Genomic DNA, 18,125 nt, shown 5'->3' on the forward strand with positions numbered 1-18,125 from the left:
TATACCTTGCCACGCAGCTCGTGGCTTACCCGCATCTTCACATGCTGCTTGTCATGGTGGCGGCTGGCAGTGACTCCTTCCGCCTTTCTGTTCTTTCTTTTTTCCTCTCTGTTAGTCCCGCCTATACTTCCTGCCTAACCACTGGGCAATCAATGTTTTATTTATTGACCAATCAGAGTAATTTGACATACAGACCATCCCACAGCATACTAGGCTTTGGAGTAGACAATAAGACACAATTGTTTCCGACAATGTCCCGTGCACTAGAGTCTTACATGTCTTGTGCAGGGTCTTTGCAGCTAGGGTCTGTCTCACCGGCAGTGAGCTGTGAAATCCTCATTGCCTGGATAAGCCCGGATGCTCCACGACATCTCGTACTGTTGGCCTCTGCACAGGATTCAGTTAGTAAGCAGCTGATGATACCCTTAAATTCTTTTGAAGATTGATAAGGGATGCAAGACACAGAGCTCACAGAAGCATGACTTCCATGGCCCTGTGCAGACTGTGTCTTCTGCTCTCACAAAGCTGCATGTGCCTATAGCAAAAGGCCACAGTGGGAATCAGGCTGCCGGAAGTTTCATGCCCAGCTTGGGTCAAGTCTAAGCAAAGTGTGGGCTTGGTCTGCAGAGGACAGAACAGAACTTTACAGAGTTCTGGACATGTGGGCTGAAGTTTCAGATTATTTGGTTTACCTCCTCTCCACGTACCCTCCCATTGACCCCTTGTGAACTTGACACACAAACATCATTCTTTAAGCCATAACCTTTCCTTTCTGGTCCATCCCCAAGATCACACATGAACATCAATATCACAATATAAAAATTTTATGAATCTTAAAAGTCCCAAATTCAAACACTTTAAAATTCAATCTCTTTTAAAAATTCAAAGACTTTTAAGTCTTTTAAAACCTAAAATCTCTTTCAAAATCAGTCTCTCAACTATGAGATCTTGTAAAAATCAAAAATAAGTTACATACTCCCTAACTTCAAGAGTGAAGAACCAAGGTACAGTCACAATCTGAACTAAACAAAACCAAACTCTAACAGTGTAAATAACTAACTCAATGTCCAATGTGTAGGATCCACTCAATCTTCTGGGCTCCTCCAAGGGACTTGGGTCACTTCTCTGCACCCCCTCACCCCACGGCACACACAGCTTGTCTTCTAGGCTCCAGTTGACTCCATTCCACTGCTACTGCTGTTCTTGGTGATCATCCCACGATACTGGCATCTCCAAAATGCTGGGGTCTCTGATGCAACTGGGATGTGCTTTCGCCAATAGCCTCTCATAGGCTCTCTTCATGGGGCCAAGCCTCAACTCTTTTCCATGACCCCTTCACGCCTTCAAAACCAGTACCAACTGGGCGACTCTTCCATTACCAAGTTCAGATGCCAGCTCGAGGTACAACCTTGGCCACTTCTGGAATAGAGCCTTGTGTGCTGACTCTCAGGAAAAAGTTCCCAGAATATTTTACCTCAATTATGCTGGTCTATTCTTAATCACTGCTAATTTTTCAGCTTTAGCTGACCAGCATCAAGTATCCCAGCAAAGCAAAAGTTTCACTTTAGTAGTTCTGGTATCTTGTTAATCACAGCTGACAGCTGACTGTAGTTCTGGACCAGAACTACAGAACCTTAATTCAAAATAACAAATGGCCCTGATAGAGTCTTTAAACTTCCTCTAAAACTTCACAAGCCCAACATCCTACAGCGTAGCTCACCAAGCTCTCAGTGCTGAATGGCTTTTCTAGTCCAAAGTTCCAAAGTCATTCCACACTCTTCCCGCAAACACGGTCAGGTCTGTCACAGCAATACCTCCTGGTACCAACTTGTCTTAGTCAGGATTCTATGGTTGTGATGAAACACCATGACCAAAAAGCAAGTTGGGAGGAAAGGGTTTATTTGGCTTACACTTCCACATCTGTTCATCATCATCAAAGGAAGTCAGGACAGGAACTCAAACAAGGCTGGAACCTGGAGGTAGGAGCTGATGCAGAGGCCACAGAGGGGTGCTGGCTTGCTCCCCATGATTTGCTCAGCCTGCTTTCTTACAGAACCCAGGACCACCAGCCCAGGGGTGGCCTCACCCACCATGGGCTGGGCCTTCCCCATCAATCACTAATCAAGGAAATGCCTTACAGACAGATCTTATGGAGGCATTTTCTCAGTTGAAGTTCCCTCCGTCCAGATAACTCCAGCTTGTGTCAAGTTGACATCAAACTGTCCGGGACACCAGCTTAGTGCCCTGGGGGAGCAGATGGCAGGCCCTGGAGCCAGGGTCTTGGATATTGATTCAGAGAGCCTGGAGCTGGGAGGAGATAGCTGTGGGCGCCAGCACTCGGGGTGCAGCTGTCCGCGTTGGTGGCACACCCGGATGTGCACTGTTTCCGCCATGGGAGAGCATCTCGTCTCCGAGGCTACAAGGGCCTCTGCCCCTGGAGGGCGGACCAGTGTGCTGTCTGCCTGCCCTGAGGGGAGTGCCGGCCTGTGCGCTGCCGCCTAGCTGGGACTCGCCTCCACTCCACCAGCTATTGAGAGGATGAGGAGAGAACACTGGATGACAAAGACTTGAAGAACATTCTGGAGAAAAATAATCTAAGAGATACTGGAAATTTCTCAAGCTGCTTGCTACCTTGTCCCCCCAATCCATGGTACCTAGACCCAAATACAGCTCTTAGAACAATGTCTGAATCCCCACCCCGGGAGCTGCCAATCTACCACCCCGCCTCGACCTCCCCATGCAGTGGGTATTCAGGGCCCAGGAACATAGAACGATTTCTAACGTCAGCACGGCCATGGCTCACAGACAGAGAGCATCTCCTGAACTCGAGGTTTTCAGTTTGGCCAAAGTGTGGTTCCATTAGCGTCGCCTTCCTCTACCAGCAATGCCTGCTGACTGCCCACCACCTCTATTCAAGCCCGAAACCTGGAGACAGCTGGGACTGCAAAAGAGCTTGAGCCCAGAATGGGATCAGGGTAGAGCAGGGCATGGAGCCACAGAAAGTAAAAAGGTTCCCCTACTGGGTAAAAGGAGGGGGGGAGAGAAAAGAAAAGATGATTATGGCATGGCTTTGGCTATTTTAATCCCTCAGTTCCTAAATTCATGTATAAGAACTGAGTGGTTGCCATGCCAGCTTTTCAGCACTGGAGTGTTCTGAATTTGAGCCGATGTTTGCCTTCATCGACTGTGTTAGTGTTTCGTGTTCTTCCAGCTGGAAGTGCGCCCCCTGCTGTCTCCGTCAAACCCCTCAGCTTTCCCTTGCCTGCAATGTTCATTTCCCCTTCTGAAGGACGGCTTTGCTGAGGACAGAATCCTTGCTGCATTGAGCTGTTAGCTCTTTGAACTTGTCTCCTCCCAGTCTTCTGAGAATCCTGCTGGGAGCCCCCTACCTGCAATGCGTCCTTTCTTGCTGCCTTTAAGGCTCTGTCTTTTTACTTTGACCATTTGATTACCTTGTATCTCGGTTCTCCCATTATTGATATCGTGAGCCACAGTAGATCCTCCCTTCCTTGCACTGCTTCTGTGACATGTCAATCAAGCATGGGGTGCCCCACCCCCAAGGTTGACGAATTCCCACACAGGCATGGCTTCTCTTTTTGGTGCTACTGTGAGCTGAACATTCCTGTTTGATGATGTCACATGGAGCCCCTGCTTCGCCCACTGCTTCTCAGTCTTATTTCTCTAACTGGATAATTCCAATGGCCCTGTCTTAGGACTTACTGATCTTTCTCCTGCATAATCATGCACTACTCAATTTTCCTGTAGATGCATTCCTTGGCTTCAGGACTTCTGTCTGGTTCTTTGCAATGGTTTATATTATTAATATTTAGCTTCTAATTTATATACTGCTTTCTTTTTTCTTTCTTTTTTTCTTTTTTTGGTTTTTCGAGACAGGGTTTCTCTGTGTGGCTTTGCACCCTTCCTGGATCTCGCTCTGTAGACCAGGCTGGCCTCGAACTCACAAAGATCTGCCTGCCTCTGTCTCCTGAGTGCCAGGATTAAAGGCATGTGCCACCACCGCCCAGCTACATACTGCTTTCTTAATCCCATCAGATGACTATGGTTTCTTGTTATAGCTTGTTAGACTATTGAGTTTGAAGGAGCTAACTTCTCCTTTCAGCTCTCACATGCTGGTTTTAGCCATTTGGACTCAGGTTAAGTCTGGGTAGATGGAATTGTTTCCGGGTGCAGGTCTGTGTGCATTTGGTTAGGTCTGGGTCACATGGCTGCTGTTGAGTCTATAGTAAAGACTGCTGTTCGCAGACCTGTTATGAAGATCTCTGGGGACTCTGAGTTCTGTTTGGCCACAGGATAGACTGAACTGTCTCTGGGACCATGGTCTATGGGGCTGTCACTAAAATGAGGACCATTCTATGACACTGAGATGATGCTTCAGAGTGACGGACAGGCATATGTTCAAGTGGTTCCTGAGCTGACATGCCTGCTTTCAGCTAGTTGAGAAGGACTGAAGCCAATTTATAGAAACATTCTAAGACTCCCAGGATAATAAAGTGAGAAGTCACAAAGAGGAGGCTAAGTGCCTTCCAGTCTTCAGGCACAGCTGCTCTTTGGCTTAAAAGGAAAGCTGGGACTGGAATCTTGGGCCGTTAACAGAGCTTTGGGACAGAGATTGATAAGCCTGTCCAGGGACTCAAGGTGGTGTGTCTCCTGGCAGACCCCTGGGTAGCCAGCAGGAATTAGAACTAGGCTCTAAGGTCCAGATCAGCAAACCCAACCTGGGGCCCCTGGGTGATGAGACTCTGTACAGTTCTTTGTGTAGGGCTGTCCCTGGGACAGCATGGAGGGGCTGGAGTGGAGCTGCAGGGTTCCTGCAGAGTCTGGGGGGCGGGGGGAGCCTGCAGACCTGTCCCAGAAGCACATAGATGCATCTCTCGTCAGTTGTCTGTGCTGTCAAAATTGTTCCCAAGACAGGCTGCATCCAATGCAGCCTAGAGCCAAACCAGGGCCCCTCCATCACCTGCTGTGAGGCAGAGTTTTGAAGTCCGGTTGGTTGGGTGGGTCTTCTCCGGATCCTCCTGTGAGCTGGTCAGTCTGTAGAGGCACCAGTGGACACGATCCTTGTAGACTCCCGGCAGTGATGATGGCCCCAGTCTCATGGCCAGACAGAGCTACAGACTTTGTGAAATGGGGCTTTTGGGGAGCCTGGAGTGTGAGCTCCAGTCAATAGGTCTGTCCTCTGAGCATGGGGTCTTCCCTATCACAACAGTCCTCCTGAGTCTTGGGTCTAGCAATGTCTCTCACAAGCTCCCATGTGAATGCCAGGGTCCCTCAAAAGTACTTTTGTCCACAGATGTCTAAAGAATTTTTGTTGGGGAGGGGTTATAAGCAGGGACCTATTTATTCTATTACCCTAATACACACAACATAAGCATTACCCTTGGCTCATTACTGTAATACACGTATAACTCTGGGCACTTTCACAAGGCCATGTGGTTATCACAGCTGTCTTGTGCTGGAGTGTTTTCATCACTCAAAAGGAACACCACCACCCCACTGCCCCTCGGCCCTGGGAACTCACTGTCTATGTGATGATTAACGTTGTGGCAAATTGACAGAATCAAGGAAACATCCCTCTCGGTAGCAATTTGCACAATGTCTGATTTAGGATTCAGGATCTATAAATAATTGGGTTTTCTGTAATTCACTGCACTCTAAATGACTTTATGCTGATGACGTGTGTGTGTGTGTGTGTGTGTGTGTGTGTGTATACTCAAACGTGTATAGAGGTCAGAGATCAACCTCAAGTGTTATTCCTCAGGAACTGACCACCTTAAACCCTGTTTTTTGAGACAGGCTCTCTTGAACTAAGACCTGGAGCTCACCGACTGCTCGGCTGACTGGCCAGGGAGCCGCCGTGTCTGCCGGCATGAGCCTCCCAGCGCCGGAACTGCAAGCATGTGCCACCATATCTGGCTTCTTGAGTGGGTGCTGGGGATTAGATGTGGGTTCTCAGTAAGCCATCTTTCCAGCCCCCCAAAAATAATTTTGATAAACAATGGCTGATTAAAAATAAAACATGATTCCTGGCATTTTTATACTACTTTACCTAAGAAATCCCTTTAAATATTACAATATTTCTCACGTTTTCCTCCTATTACCAAGAATAGGCAGTTTGATTATATTGGGTAGCATGTCTCTGAATTAAGAGGTGGCCACTGATATTCAGCCAAGAGACCTGAGAAACCTAACACGGGACAGAGTGATGTGATCAGTGTTTGATGGGGCCATCCTGGCAGAGCCTGTATGCTTCTGTTCACACATCTCTACCCAGTAGCAATGCTGTGTGCTAAAGGCATGAACGATATTGGTGCCTTTGGGAGAGCCTGCTCCAAGACCACCTCCAGGGCATGCAAAAAAAAAAAAAAAAAAGCCACAAATGCAGTAAGGCTAGACTTTTCTGAGGGGTAAATAAGGAAACACACACTTTCTGATGGTAACTTTCTCTTTTACTTCATCTTAAAAAAATCTTTCTGAAAATCTCTGTCTGCACACAGCTACATTCTTAGCATACATATACATATCTCTCTTTACATACATACTTCTCTCTCCTGAACATCTCTACACACAGTTACATCTCTCTTCTACACAGCTTCATCTTCCTTGTCTCCACACAGTTACAAATCTCCACACAGGTACATCTCTCTCCACACAGCCACAGCTATACACCTCATCTACACAGCTCTCTCACCACACAGCCACAATCTCTTCCTTCACCTCTCTCTCTTCTCTCTCTCTCTCTCTCTCTCTCTCTCTCTCTCTCTCATATAGTTACATCTCTTTCTTCATACTTCTTCCTCTACAGCAAAGACTCTGGACAGATATGAACCACATTTTCAGGGTCACACGGCATTTCTTGAGTAAACAAGTCATTCTCATCACACAGTTCCTCTCAGGCTAGGGATGTCACACTGACTGGCCAGTGAGTGACACGTGGCCATGCGCGTAGCCTGAGAGGCATCACAGAGAGTGACATTGAAACCCAGGACCTAAGCAATAAACAGTTAGTTGACTGAGCCTTGAGTAGTTAGGAGTATGTGCAGAAAGCCAATTGCTGCATGGAGTCTATGTCTTAATGTTATCAGCCTGACTTTGGTTCAACAGACAGACATCTGGGAACTTGTCCTTGTACAATTCATCTCCAAGGGCAACTGAGTCTATTTTGGATTTGCTCCAAGGTCTTAGCTAAATGTGTGAAAAGATGTCTTTGTAGCTGAGAATACAGTTATTTTCCCATGTCAGTCTGAGTATGAAAAATATCCTGGTATTATTTCTATTCATCAGAATTATACAGCTTAAGCAGAAATCATCTGACCATCCACAGCTATATGTGTGCCCAGTAGATGGAATATATACATGAGATAAACACACAAGCAGTGGGAGAAATACCCATAGCTGTTTTTAGGGAAGAAATGTAGTGATGCATGAGAAAAATTACAGACAGAAGCAACTGGTTTTCAGAGTCTGTGGTCCTGTAGGCCTTGCTTGATGGGGTTCCTCCGTCAGAGAGTTATTCATCTGATGGGTTGACACCTGAACTATCAATTGCCATTGACTGTATATTCCCATGGCCTCTGGCAGCACAGGATAAGGGCTTGGCCTATCATCTCCTCTGGGGTAGAAATCCTTAGTTTTCAGCTGTGTGGTGGTGGCACATGACTTTAATCCCAGGACTCAGGAAGCAGAGGAAGGTGGATGTCAGAGTTCATAGGACAATCTGGTCTATAGAGTGAGTTCCAGGACATCCAGGGCTACACAAAGAAACTCTGTCTCCAAATAAAAGGAAGGAAGGGAGGGAGGGAAGAAGGGAGGAATAAAAGAAAGAAGCAAAGAAAGAAAGAAAAGAAAAGAAATCCTCAGTTTTCAAAAGTTTCACCTCACTTCTTGATTTTAGTTTTTATCACTTGAGAGTTATTTATTCATTAGTTTCTGGAGCTCTTGAATTATTCTTTTGACATTTAATCCATTCCTGGAGGCTCCAAAAGTAGCCTCATTGAATGGAAAAATGAGAACAAAGTTGCCTACATGGTCATCTGGTGCATAGCCAGCTTCTGGAAGGATGCCCACGGGCCCCTTCATCCTGTGGGGCTGTGACTGAGCTACTGGTGTATATGGAGAGAACGCCTTGCGAGTTGTATGGCAAGCCCTCAGCTTTGGCTTGCTTTTAGCGCCTTCTCTTGTTAGAAACACGCGCTGCTTGTTGATCATTTCTCTCAGCTGGGAGGTCCGTGTGTGCTTGGGATAGACGTTGACGACTCTCTGCACAACGGGGTTGGTTTTACTGCACGTCCTGTTTGTAAACCGTATGAGAGACACATAGGGAGGGGAAGCAGGGATTGTGCAGAGCTCAAGCTGTTTGTTCCTGGGGCTCCCTGGAGAGGCCCTGTTGCACTTTTTGTCCTCTCTCCTTAGGCCGTTTAAGTGAATCAGTTCAATGACATCATGGACAAGACTTCTCTTCACAGAGACATCTGTGGAACAGTCCAGGGACAAAGCAGGGCTGTAGTTGACTTCTAGAAGCCATGGTTTCAGGTTTTCATCAATAAGGATGTCGAACCCAAAAAGCTCAAAGCAGTTGTAGGCCACAGGGACCGATGGAGCCACGGCCAGGACGGTGAGAATCACCATGTGCTTGATCTTCTGCCACAGCAGCAGGTCATCCACATCCCCATTCCGGAGGTAAGAGAAGAACCGGCTGAGGGTCCACTTGCAGCCTTGGCCCACCACCTCTTTGATCTTCTTGTACGAGGCCCCAGATTTGTTGATGCTACTGTTGGTCAGGTGGGCATAAGAGTCTTGCAAATTTTGGAGGTCAAACTTTTCAGTGGCAAACCGCACTAACCCTTCCTTGTACACATAAATAGTCAACGGCTTGAAGCCGGTGACGCAGACGTAGATGCGGAGGTCACACTTGTATCTACCCACGAGTAAAGGGTTGCAGATGTATTTCTGCACGACATACGTGCCATTGAAGTTGAGGTCTCGGATGTCACTGAAAATGACTATCCCCCTCCCACGAGACAGCTCTGCTGGCTTGCAGATCCAGTAGGAAGGCTTGGTACCCAGCACCTGCTTCTCCTTGAAGTACTCAGCTACGAACTTGGTGTAGTCATTGGGAATGATGAACGTCCGGGGTGTGAACTCGTAGAGGGACTCACCATAGAGCCTTCTCATGTAGGCCAGGTGCTTGGCCAGGCAGTCCTTCCTGGTGAGCGTGGTTGTCCCCGGGTGGTGGTTCAGTCTCTGCCAGGGCTTGACATTGACGTGCTCTACCATCCGGAAGGAGGATGCCCTCCAGTACAGATTCCAGTCCTCCACATCCTGTTGCTGCTCGTCAAATTGGTCCCACCCACGTTCCAGAAGGACACTCTGTACAACTCTGGGTGTGGTTTCGTCCACTCGGAACACCAGCGGCTTCAAGGCGGCCCCGAGGGCTTCATCTTCCTTCCCCAAAGGCTGTCTTTTCTAAACGTAGATCATGCAGACGGGGTTAAACAACAGTTTCAGATGAGAGGTGGCATGGTTTCCTCCGTCCCACCCTCTAGGCTCCTTCCTGCCGCCTCCGCAGACAAACCCACCTCCTCCCAGACCTGCTTTTCCTCTCCTTACCTGTATATTATGTCCCTCTAGTGACAGGTTAAAAATGTTCGCAGTCACACCACCCAAACTCTTGTGAGCATTCATGGTAGCTCTCCCTGTGATCAGCACTGTTGGCATAAAGAGTGACAATAATCAATAATAAAAAAATATGAATTTTTTTGTAGATATGTGAATTTAAACACAATTTTTTTTTAAAGTTGAGAGACTGAGTCAGTAAAGTGCTTGTCACATAGGAGTGAGGCCCTGAGTTTGGATTCCTGACATCCACATAAAAAGCCAAGTACTGGAGTGGAGATTGCTGGCCAGTCAACTTAGTTCTAGTTCTAGTCTGTGAGAGACCCTGTCTCAGACAATAAGGTAGGGACTGATAGAGGAAGACATCCAATATCAGCCTCTGGTGTCCTCACACCCATGAGGGTATGCCTACCTGCACAGCCTGAATGCACACAACCCCCCCCCACACAGAGAGAGAGAGAGAGAGAGAGAGAGAGAGAGAGAGAGAGAGAGAGAGAGAGAGAAGGTTGAAACAATGCTGTGTGATTCCCAAGAGTTTCCTCAGCCTGGACGTTCAAGGGCAGTAGGCCAGCTACCCAACAGTTCTCCAAGTACCCGCCTAAGCGCAGGTGGTCACTGGGCATGCTCAGGGGTCATGCACATAAGTGGTAATTTGTAGGAAACCTACCCAAAGCAAAGCAATGATAATGAGCTAGGCACTTAGGAGGCAGAGACGAGTTCCCGGCCAGCCTGGTCTACATACTGAGTTTCCCAGGCTTGCCAGGGTTGACACTTTGAGGGGAATCGAGGTCATTTTTAAGAAAGTTGTACCTGACAGTGAAGTCATGGTGTCTCTGTGACCTAGAGAGAAAGAGACAAATGGCGAAGCCTCTTGGGGGGAGAAAAACATTTAAATGCCTAATCAGGCTCTTCAAAATATCCCAGTTAAGGCCGTTTTGATATGTTTTGGGTTTTTTTGTTGTCTGGGGACAAGGTTAACATCATTTGTGTCGAGTTTATCATGAAATGACATAATTAAGTTCCTGGATGGGAATTCTGGGGTGTGGAAGAGCTTGTGATCCCTGGAAAAAAGGGGAATTTTGACAGATGACGAGAAATAGTAGGGGGCAGAAAGGAGGAAAAGGAGAAGGAAGTGAGGAGGGTGAATGATGGGGCCCCTGGGATGCTCACCCACCTTCTCTCCCAACTCAGAAACTGGGAGTTGTCCTCAATGGAATAGGGACCATGCGTCTCCAAGCAACCGTCTTCACCAGTGGGAGGCCTGCTGTCACAGGCAGCTGGTCACCGAGTCGTACTGAGGGCACTGGGTTAGGGCAGACAGGATCAACAGAGCCGCGTGCATTCCAGTGTTGCTACAGCCTGGCAGGGACAGAATAAGAGATCCACGTGGCTGTTAAAGCATTAATCCAGTTCATTGGGCCATTTTCAGGCTGCATTCAATGGTGTCAATAAGCATTTCAAGTTCTCTGTGTGTGTATGGTGTGTGTGTGGGGGGGTGTGGTGTTTGTGTGTGTGTGTGTGTGTGTGTGTGTGTGTCAGTGTGTATATGGTGTATATGTGTGTGGTGTGCATGTATATGGTGTGTGTGGAATGTGAGGGAGGGGTGTATTGGTGTGTGTGGTATGTATATGTGTATTGTATGGTGCTGAAGGGTCCCCTCCAGTGGATGGTTTCTCTGCTGGAAGGATTGAGACAGGGTTGCAGAGTGTCCCTCCAGATGTCTGGGTGTCTCTGCACGTTCCCTCACTGTCCTCTTCAGGTCTAGGGGATTAGGAAAGGCCATTTGGCTGCCTCACCCACATGGGGCCAGTTTGCTCTGTTCCTGTACCAGGCGCCCTGCCCATGATGGAGCAAACGAGAAGCCAGGAAAGAGGAGGGAAGAACACAGCTGTTACAGTCCTCGTGACTTACCAGAGTAAGGCATTCTGTACAATTTTTGCGTGTGTGTGTGTGTGTGTGTGTGTGTGTGTGTGTGTGTGTGTGTAGTCTTGAAGTGAATGCCACGTCTTCCTCAACTGCTCTCCACCTTAGATACTGAGGCTGGCTCTCTCACTGAGCCAGTGAGACTAGTTTTAGCTAGTCTGGCTAGCCAACTTGCTCCTGGGGTTCTCTGGTTCCCCTCCTACGCGCTGGGGTTACAGGTGGGTTCCGACTCAGCTTTTCCGTGGCTTCTGGGGGTCCGAACCTTGGTCCTCACACTTATGTGGCAGCACTTTCTTATCCACCGAGCCGTCTCCACAGCCCCGCACATTTCCCCATATTAACCTCGTGAGAAAGCATCCTGGGCGCAAGTCATCCGCGGGACTCTCACCCACTGCTCATGCCGACTGCATCTCCTCCGCTTTCTCACAGAGCCTCTCTCACCTAAGTCAGAAGCCGGGAGTCTGGCACCACAGCTAACCCCTAAACCCAAAGTTCAGAAGAAAATTCCTCTCCAAGACAAAGAGATGTCACAGACCTTAACATTTGCAGAATACATCCCAGACTTTCACCTCCCTCTTCAGTCATTAACAATGTGTGTGTGTGTATCTCTGTGAGTGTGGTTGTTACAATGTGGAGGGGTATCTATATGAGTGTGGTTGTTACAATGTGTGTGTGGGGTATCTATATGAGTGTGGTTGTTACAATGTGTGTGTGGGGTATCTATGTGAGTGTGGTTGTTACAATGTGGAGGGGTATCTATATGAGTGTGGTTGTTACAATGTGTGTGTGGGGTATCTATATGAGTGTGGTTGTTACAATGTGTGTGTGGGGTATCTATGTGAGTGTGGTTGTTACAATGTGTGTGGGGGGTATCTATGTGAGTGTGGTTGTTACAATGTGTGTGTGGGGTATCTGTGTGAGTGTGGTTGTTACAATGTGTGTGTGGGGTATCTATGTGAGTGTGGTTGTTACAATGTGTGTGTGGGGTATCTGTGTGAGTGTGGTTGTTACAATGTGTGTGTGGGGTATCTATGTGAGTGTGGTTGTTACAATGTGTGTGGGGGGTATCTGTGGGTGTGGTTGTTACAATGTGTGTGTGGGGTATCTATGTGAGTGTGGTTGTTACAATGTGTGTGTGGGGTATCTATGTGAGTGTGGTTGTTACAATGTGTGTGTGGGGTATCTGTGGGTGTGGTTGTTACAATGTGTGTGGGGGGTATCTATGTGAGTGTGGTTGTTACAATGTGTGTGTGGGGTATCTATGTGAGTGTGGTTGTTACAATGTGTGTGTGGGGTATCTGTGGGTGTGGTTGTTACAATGTGTGTGGGGGGTATCTGTGGGTGTGGTTGTTACAATGTGTGTGTGGGGTATCTGTGGGTGTGGTTGTTACAATGTGTGTGTGTGGTATCTGTGTGGGTGTGGTTGTTACAATGTGTGTGGGGGGTATCTGTGTGGGTGTGGTTGTTACAATGTGTGTGTGGGGTATCTGTGTGGGTGTGGTTGTTACAATGTGTGTGGGGGGGTATTTGTGTGAATGTGAGTGTGCAATGTGTGTGGTCTTGGTGTCTTGGTCTATGCCTCACACTTCTGCCCCACGCCTTCCTGCCACGCCTCCCCAACATGGTGGACTGAAATCCCTCTCAAACTGTGAGCTGCACTAAGCTTTCCTTCCCGAAGGTGTTTCTGTCAGGTGTGTTTGGTCACAGGGATGCCATTCAGCATTCTTTCAGCACTTAGCAAACGTTTGTTTGGAGTCACAGTTTCCAGCTTGCTTGGGAACTCCACTGACTCCCAATGTAGTTTTCCCACAGCTCTGATAAACTGCCAGAGCTGAACACAAAAGGCCCAATGCCTCTCTATCCACCACCTTGTGATTCCCAACTTGCATTTCTAGCAGCTTCCTCTTGGGGGAGCCAGTTAGCAGTTCTAACAGGTGTGTGACGGCAAGAGTCCTGGCTTCACGGCCAGCACACACTGCCAAGAGTTCGCTTGGCACCAAAGCTTCATATGGCCCTGTATGGGCATCCCCAGAGGCCAAGGCCAGGCCACCATACAAAAACTGCGTAAGGGACTCTAGCTATCTGCCAATGACAAGACCCAGGAAAAGAAGGGGCCCAGAGCCACCATGGTGTTTTTCTGGGGAAGTGCCTGGACAGGGATCCTCACTAAACCTTGAAGGCCCAACTCAGAACATGATGTCAACCCAGATCTTGGGGACTAACCAGTCACCTCTTACTGCCTACATGAGCAGTAATGTGGGTGCATTCCATTGTGTGACCAGGGTTCAGGTACCCTGGAAGACCAGACATGGGAAATTAGTAAGGTCGGAGTTCTCATGTCAAGAAACATACCAACCACCCCTTAACTGCATGGCAGTGAGAACCAGTAAAGGCACCGTCACCCTCAAGCATGCTGCCAACAGACAGACACCCGTTTTAAAATATGCAAAGCTTGCTCATGCCTTGCCTTCAACCACACTGATGTCACCAGAGCACAGATGTCACCTAGTGAACATCAACCCCCGATTCAGGCCCATTACTAGGTCACTGTTAAAATTACAGGTTTTATGAGCTTTTTGTATCTGGTTCAGCCCTGGCTATAAAGCATTCAAGGCTTAGGAAGGGGAAGGGCCCCTCTTTCCCAGACTTTGATGTAATCCAGGGCCGATAGAATCCCATGGAAAGAAACTCGGTGAAAAACAAGGCTTCCTGTCTCTCGGTGGGGAGGGGGGTGGGGTTGGGGGGTGGGGGGACCGGGGATCTGCAGACCAGGGTGTGTGGGGGGGGGCAGGGAGATAATACCCAGAGGCCAGAGATGCCCATAACAGCAACAGGTTCTCAGTCTTTTTTCCTCCCAAATCCGGCTGTCCAATCAGAACTCGTTCTCTCTTTGCATTCTCTCCCCTTGGCACATTCTCTGCTTAAAAGACAGGTGGGCTGTGTGACTTTCCACTTGCCCCAGGTCAAGCCCAAGTGCAAGGCCATGTGACCAAACACCGTGAACTTCAGTCATGTAGGGACTGAGAGGGGAGACAGCTGGCAGTTAAGCAGAGGGGCCCTTATAGGGGACCCCGGCACTAGATCCACAAAAGCAGCTTCCACAGCTAGAGTCTGTTTCCCTAGGGGACATCAGAGACTGAGTATGTGCAAAATACAAAACAGAAAACCCAAACCTGTGAGTTTTGTTGTTGTTGTTGTGTGTTTGTGTTTGTTTTTTAAGACAAGGTTTCTCTACGTAGCCCTGGCTGGCTGTCCTAGAACTCACTCTGTAGGCCAGTCTGGCCTCAAACTCACAGAGATCCTCCTGCCTCAGACTCCCAAGTGTCGGGATTAAAGGCCTGTACTTTTCTACCTAGAAGGCTGATTTGCACTTTGGGTATTTTTTAAAATTGAATTAGCAGCCTTTTCTGGGTTCCCGGGATCTACTGTCAGTGATCTACATGTCGTATGCCTCTTGGTTGTGTGTGGTCCTTATCTTCTAGTAGGAGCCTCCGCCGTGTCTGCTCTGGGGTCTGCTGGTCTCTGAGAACCCCGGGAACGCAATGACTACTTCACACAGCTTAGCTCAGTGAGCTTTCGCCATGTAGACATCTGGAATGTTCACCTTTCTCAAGCAGGGAGAGACTGTAGCTACAGGCCTCCAGCATCCTTTGTTAGTCCCATGACAAACACTTGGAAGACACTGTTGGAAGGACGGAGGTTTCCGTTAGCTGCTGGCTTCTGACATTCCTATCCATGGCCGGCTGGACGGCTCGTGTTGAAGGTGAGGCGGACTATCATAGCAGGGGGAGTGGGTGGCAGAACCGCCCACTCCATGGTGGCCAGGAAGCGTGAAGACGCAGAAGGACAGGGCAAGCTGTGTCTTTCAAAGACGTACACACACACACACACACACACACACACACACACACACACACACACCCCGTTGACCTGCTTCCTCCAACTAACTAAGCTCTGCCCTCCTAAGTCTCAGTTTCTCGATATTCTGTTCAAACTTTGGATCCATCAGGGATGGATGAAAACATTGACAAGGACAGCGCTAGCCTCCCCCTTCCACTCAGGAGGACCTCCTTGTCCCTATGTATCTAATTCCCCAGTAGGCCATCTCGCTCAGTCACACACCCAACATCAGCACTCATCCTGAAAACCCTGGCTGTCCAAAGGGTTTGAGTTGAACTCAGTTGACTCTCCTCGCCCCACGAGTCACCACGTAGAGGAGCGCTCCTCCTTGCCACCCCCTTATCACAGACATGAATCCTAATACCATTTGCTCCGCATGACCAGCACCCAGGGCATCCTGGAAACGCATATTTTGGGTTGAAACATGTTGGTAGGTTCGTAGCCTGGGTGGCTCAGTCTACCTCTCCTGCTGAGGCCCCTTACTCGGGTCCTGAGGTGTTGTGCAGTCCAGTGCATACTCACTGACTAGCCTCTGCCCTCTCCAGAAGGTTCTGGACTCCAGGAGTCACTTCTGCTGGTAAGTCCCCACACTCGGCCTAAAATACAGGAATGGCTTCTTGTTGGGTACAGATGCCAAGAGTGGGTGTTGGTCACCTGTGCAGCTAGGTGGATATGGGCAAGAGGACAGAAGTGCTTGTTGCTTAGCAACACACAGCCTGCTGTCCTCACAAAGGGAGGGCCTTCCCTACCTCAGAGAAGACTGGCAGCCAGGACCCCAGCGGGTGAGCGGTGAGTGCCAGAGGGGCTGCCTTATTTGTGCCCTGGGGGCGTCAGTGTGACTGCCTGGGGGCTCCGAGACCAACCTGTCCTGAGGAAGGCTACAGCCTCCTCTGGAGGTGGGACTTCTCTTCCTGGGATCTCCCAGTGCTGTGGGCTGGGGAACCATGAAAGGATTCTTGTTCACAAAGGCAGATGGGTTTCTAGAATAATCTTTAATATTCTGCTAGCTCCAGCGACACTGGCCACACCCCTCCCTCGGCTAAGGTGGTTGTTAACGACTTCCAGTGTCCATGACAGGGGCCTGAGTGCTGCCTAGGTGGTGAATCTCAACAGGAAATATTTCTTCCTGGGCCAACAAACCTTCTGATTAGCCCACTGAGTTGCCAGCCTTGTTGACTGTTAACTGTTCATGTATTTCAGATACAATAAGTCATCCCCAAGATGCTGGCTGAACTCTACCAGGAAAATGCTGTGGGGTGTTCTGTATGCTGTGAAAATGTGTTATTATGATTGATTGATAAATAAAACGCTGATTGGCCAGTAGCCAGGCAGGAAGTATAGGATAGGCAGGATAAGCAGAGAGGAGAATTCTGGGAACAGGAAGGCTGAGGCAGGAGAGACTGCCAGCCACCGCCATGGGGAAGCATGATGTAAGATACTGGTAAGCCATTTAGATAACAAGAAGCCTCCATGGCCATACAGTTTATAAGTAATATAAGTCTCTCTGTGTATTTGCTTGGGTCCAAGCAGCTGCGGGACTGGCGGGTGAGAGAGATTTGGGCCAGGCAGGACCAAGAAAACTTCAGCTATAGACAAAACGTTAAGCCAGGGCTAGTGGTATGCAACCCACAGGGCATTTTTCTTTCTTGATTATGAATTATCTTCCAGCTCTAGATGCTGGTAAATTCTATTAAAAAAAATGAAGTTTAATGAAGTTTGTGCTCCTTATGAGCATAAACGGGAAGCTGGGTTTGACATATATTCTGCTTGGATAGTGTATCCAGTCCAGGAGGTAGCAGAGGAAGGCAGTTTCTGGGCCTGGATTAGCTATTTTAGGGACTTGGAGATCCTAAATTTATTCAGCAGTTTTTAATTTTCCCCTCCATTTGAGAAGCTTCTAGAATCTGGGTTCACTCTGTGCTTAAACATCCAGGCTGAGGGAGAGGGGCCACCCAGGCTAGCGGCCATGGCCAAGAGCGTTTGAACACAGAGGCCATCTTCTGAGCATCGCATTTTCTCGGTCACCAGACTGCCTGGCTGGGAGCCGGGCGTCTCTAGATTCCTGCTGGGTTTCCTTCTGGCTCAGTTCTCTCCTGGCCTCAGTGTCCACGTGACCTCACGGAAAGGCTTGAGAGGATGTGGTACCCCAGTAACAGCCACACTGAGTCTGGACTTGTGGCTACTGAGCAGCCCCGGAAAAGCGTTGGCTTGTCCCATGGCAGGTCCAGGGTCACCTCTGCCTAGGCTGCATGGGAAGGAGGCAGTACACTCGTGGTGTGCCCATCGCTGTGGCCCAAATCCACCCTTAGTGAGTATTGTCTTCTGAACTTTTATAGCCAAGTTTTCCTGTGCAAGAAACAGAATTCCCAGGCCCACCAGGGCTCCAAGGACCCCTCCCCACCACCTCCCCAAAGATAACTCCTTGGCCCCTTAGGCCTGTTCTATGTTAATTACACGTGTCGCTCCCTTGATTAACGATTATAAAATGATCATGTTTAAGTCCGTCAACAGCCCTGAAGTCCAGAGGACAATACTCAAAAGTCCATTCTCTGCGGTCCCCATCATCCCCAACCCACAGGCGCCGTGCCTATGGTGAGCTTGGTCACCTGGCTGGGAAGCCTGTTGGGGACAGAGATGCTTTCACGTCTCACACAGCACAATAGACAGTA

General features: G+C 48.7%; 1 protein-coding gene across 3 annotated transcripts; it reads right to left on the minus strand.

Moving 5' to 3' along the window:
• Positions 1–7,899: 7,899 nt before the first annotated feature.
• Ttll2 (tubulin tyrosine ligase like 2) lies at positions 7,900–16,160 on the minus strand. Of its 3 annotated transcripts, XM_076552906.1 has the most exons (5): positions 15,979–16,160; positions 15,161–15,238; positions 10,808–10,992; positions 9,628–9,725; positions 7,900–9,483 (listed from the first exon to the last, which is right to left on the minus strand). In XM_076552906.1, the coding sequence occupies exons 4-5, from the start codon at positions 9,700–9,702 to the stop codon at positions 7,930–7,932; spliced, it is 1,629 nt and encodes a 542-aa protein (XP_076409021.1). In that variant the 5' UTR covers positions 9,703–9,725; positions 10,808–10,992; positions 15,161–15,238; positions 15,979–16,160; the 3' UTR covers positions 7,900–7,929. The 3 variants fall into 3 exon arrangements, with proteins under 3 accessions (XP_076409021.1, XP_015850332.1, XP_076409020.1); XM_015994846.3 differs by lacking the exon at positions 15,161–15,238; XM_076552905.1 differs by lacking the exons at positions 10,808–10,992; positions 15,161–15,238; positions 15,979–16,160 and adding an exon at positions 10,444–10,464.
• Positions 16,161–18,125: the final 1,965 nt, after the last annotated feature.

This window comes from Peromyscus maniculatus, chromosome 16 (assembly GCF_049852395.1).
Source record: "Peromyscus maniculatus bairdii isolate BWxNUB_F1_BW_parent chromosome 16, HU_Pman_BW_mat_3.1, whole genome shotgun sequence".
Taxonomy (NCBI): domain Eukaryota; kingdom Metazoa; phylum Chordata; class Mammalia; order Rodentia; family Cricetidae; genus Peromyscus; species Peromyscus maniculatus.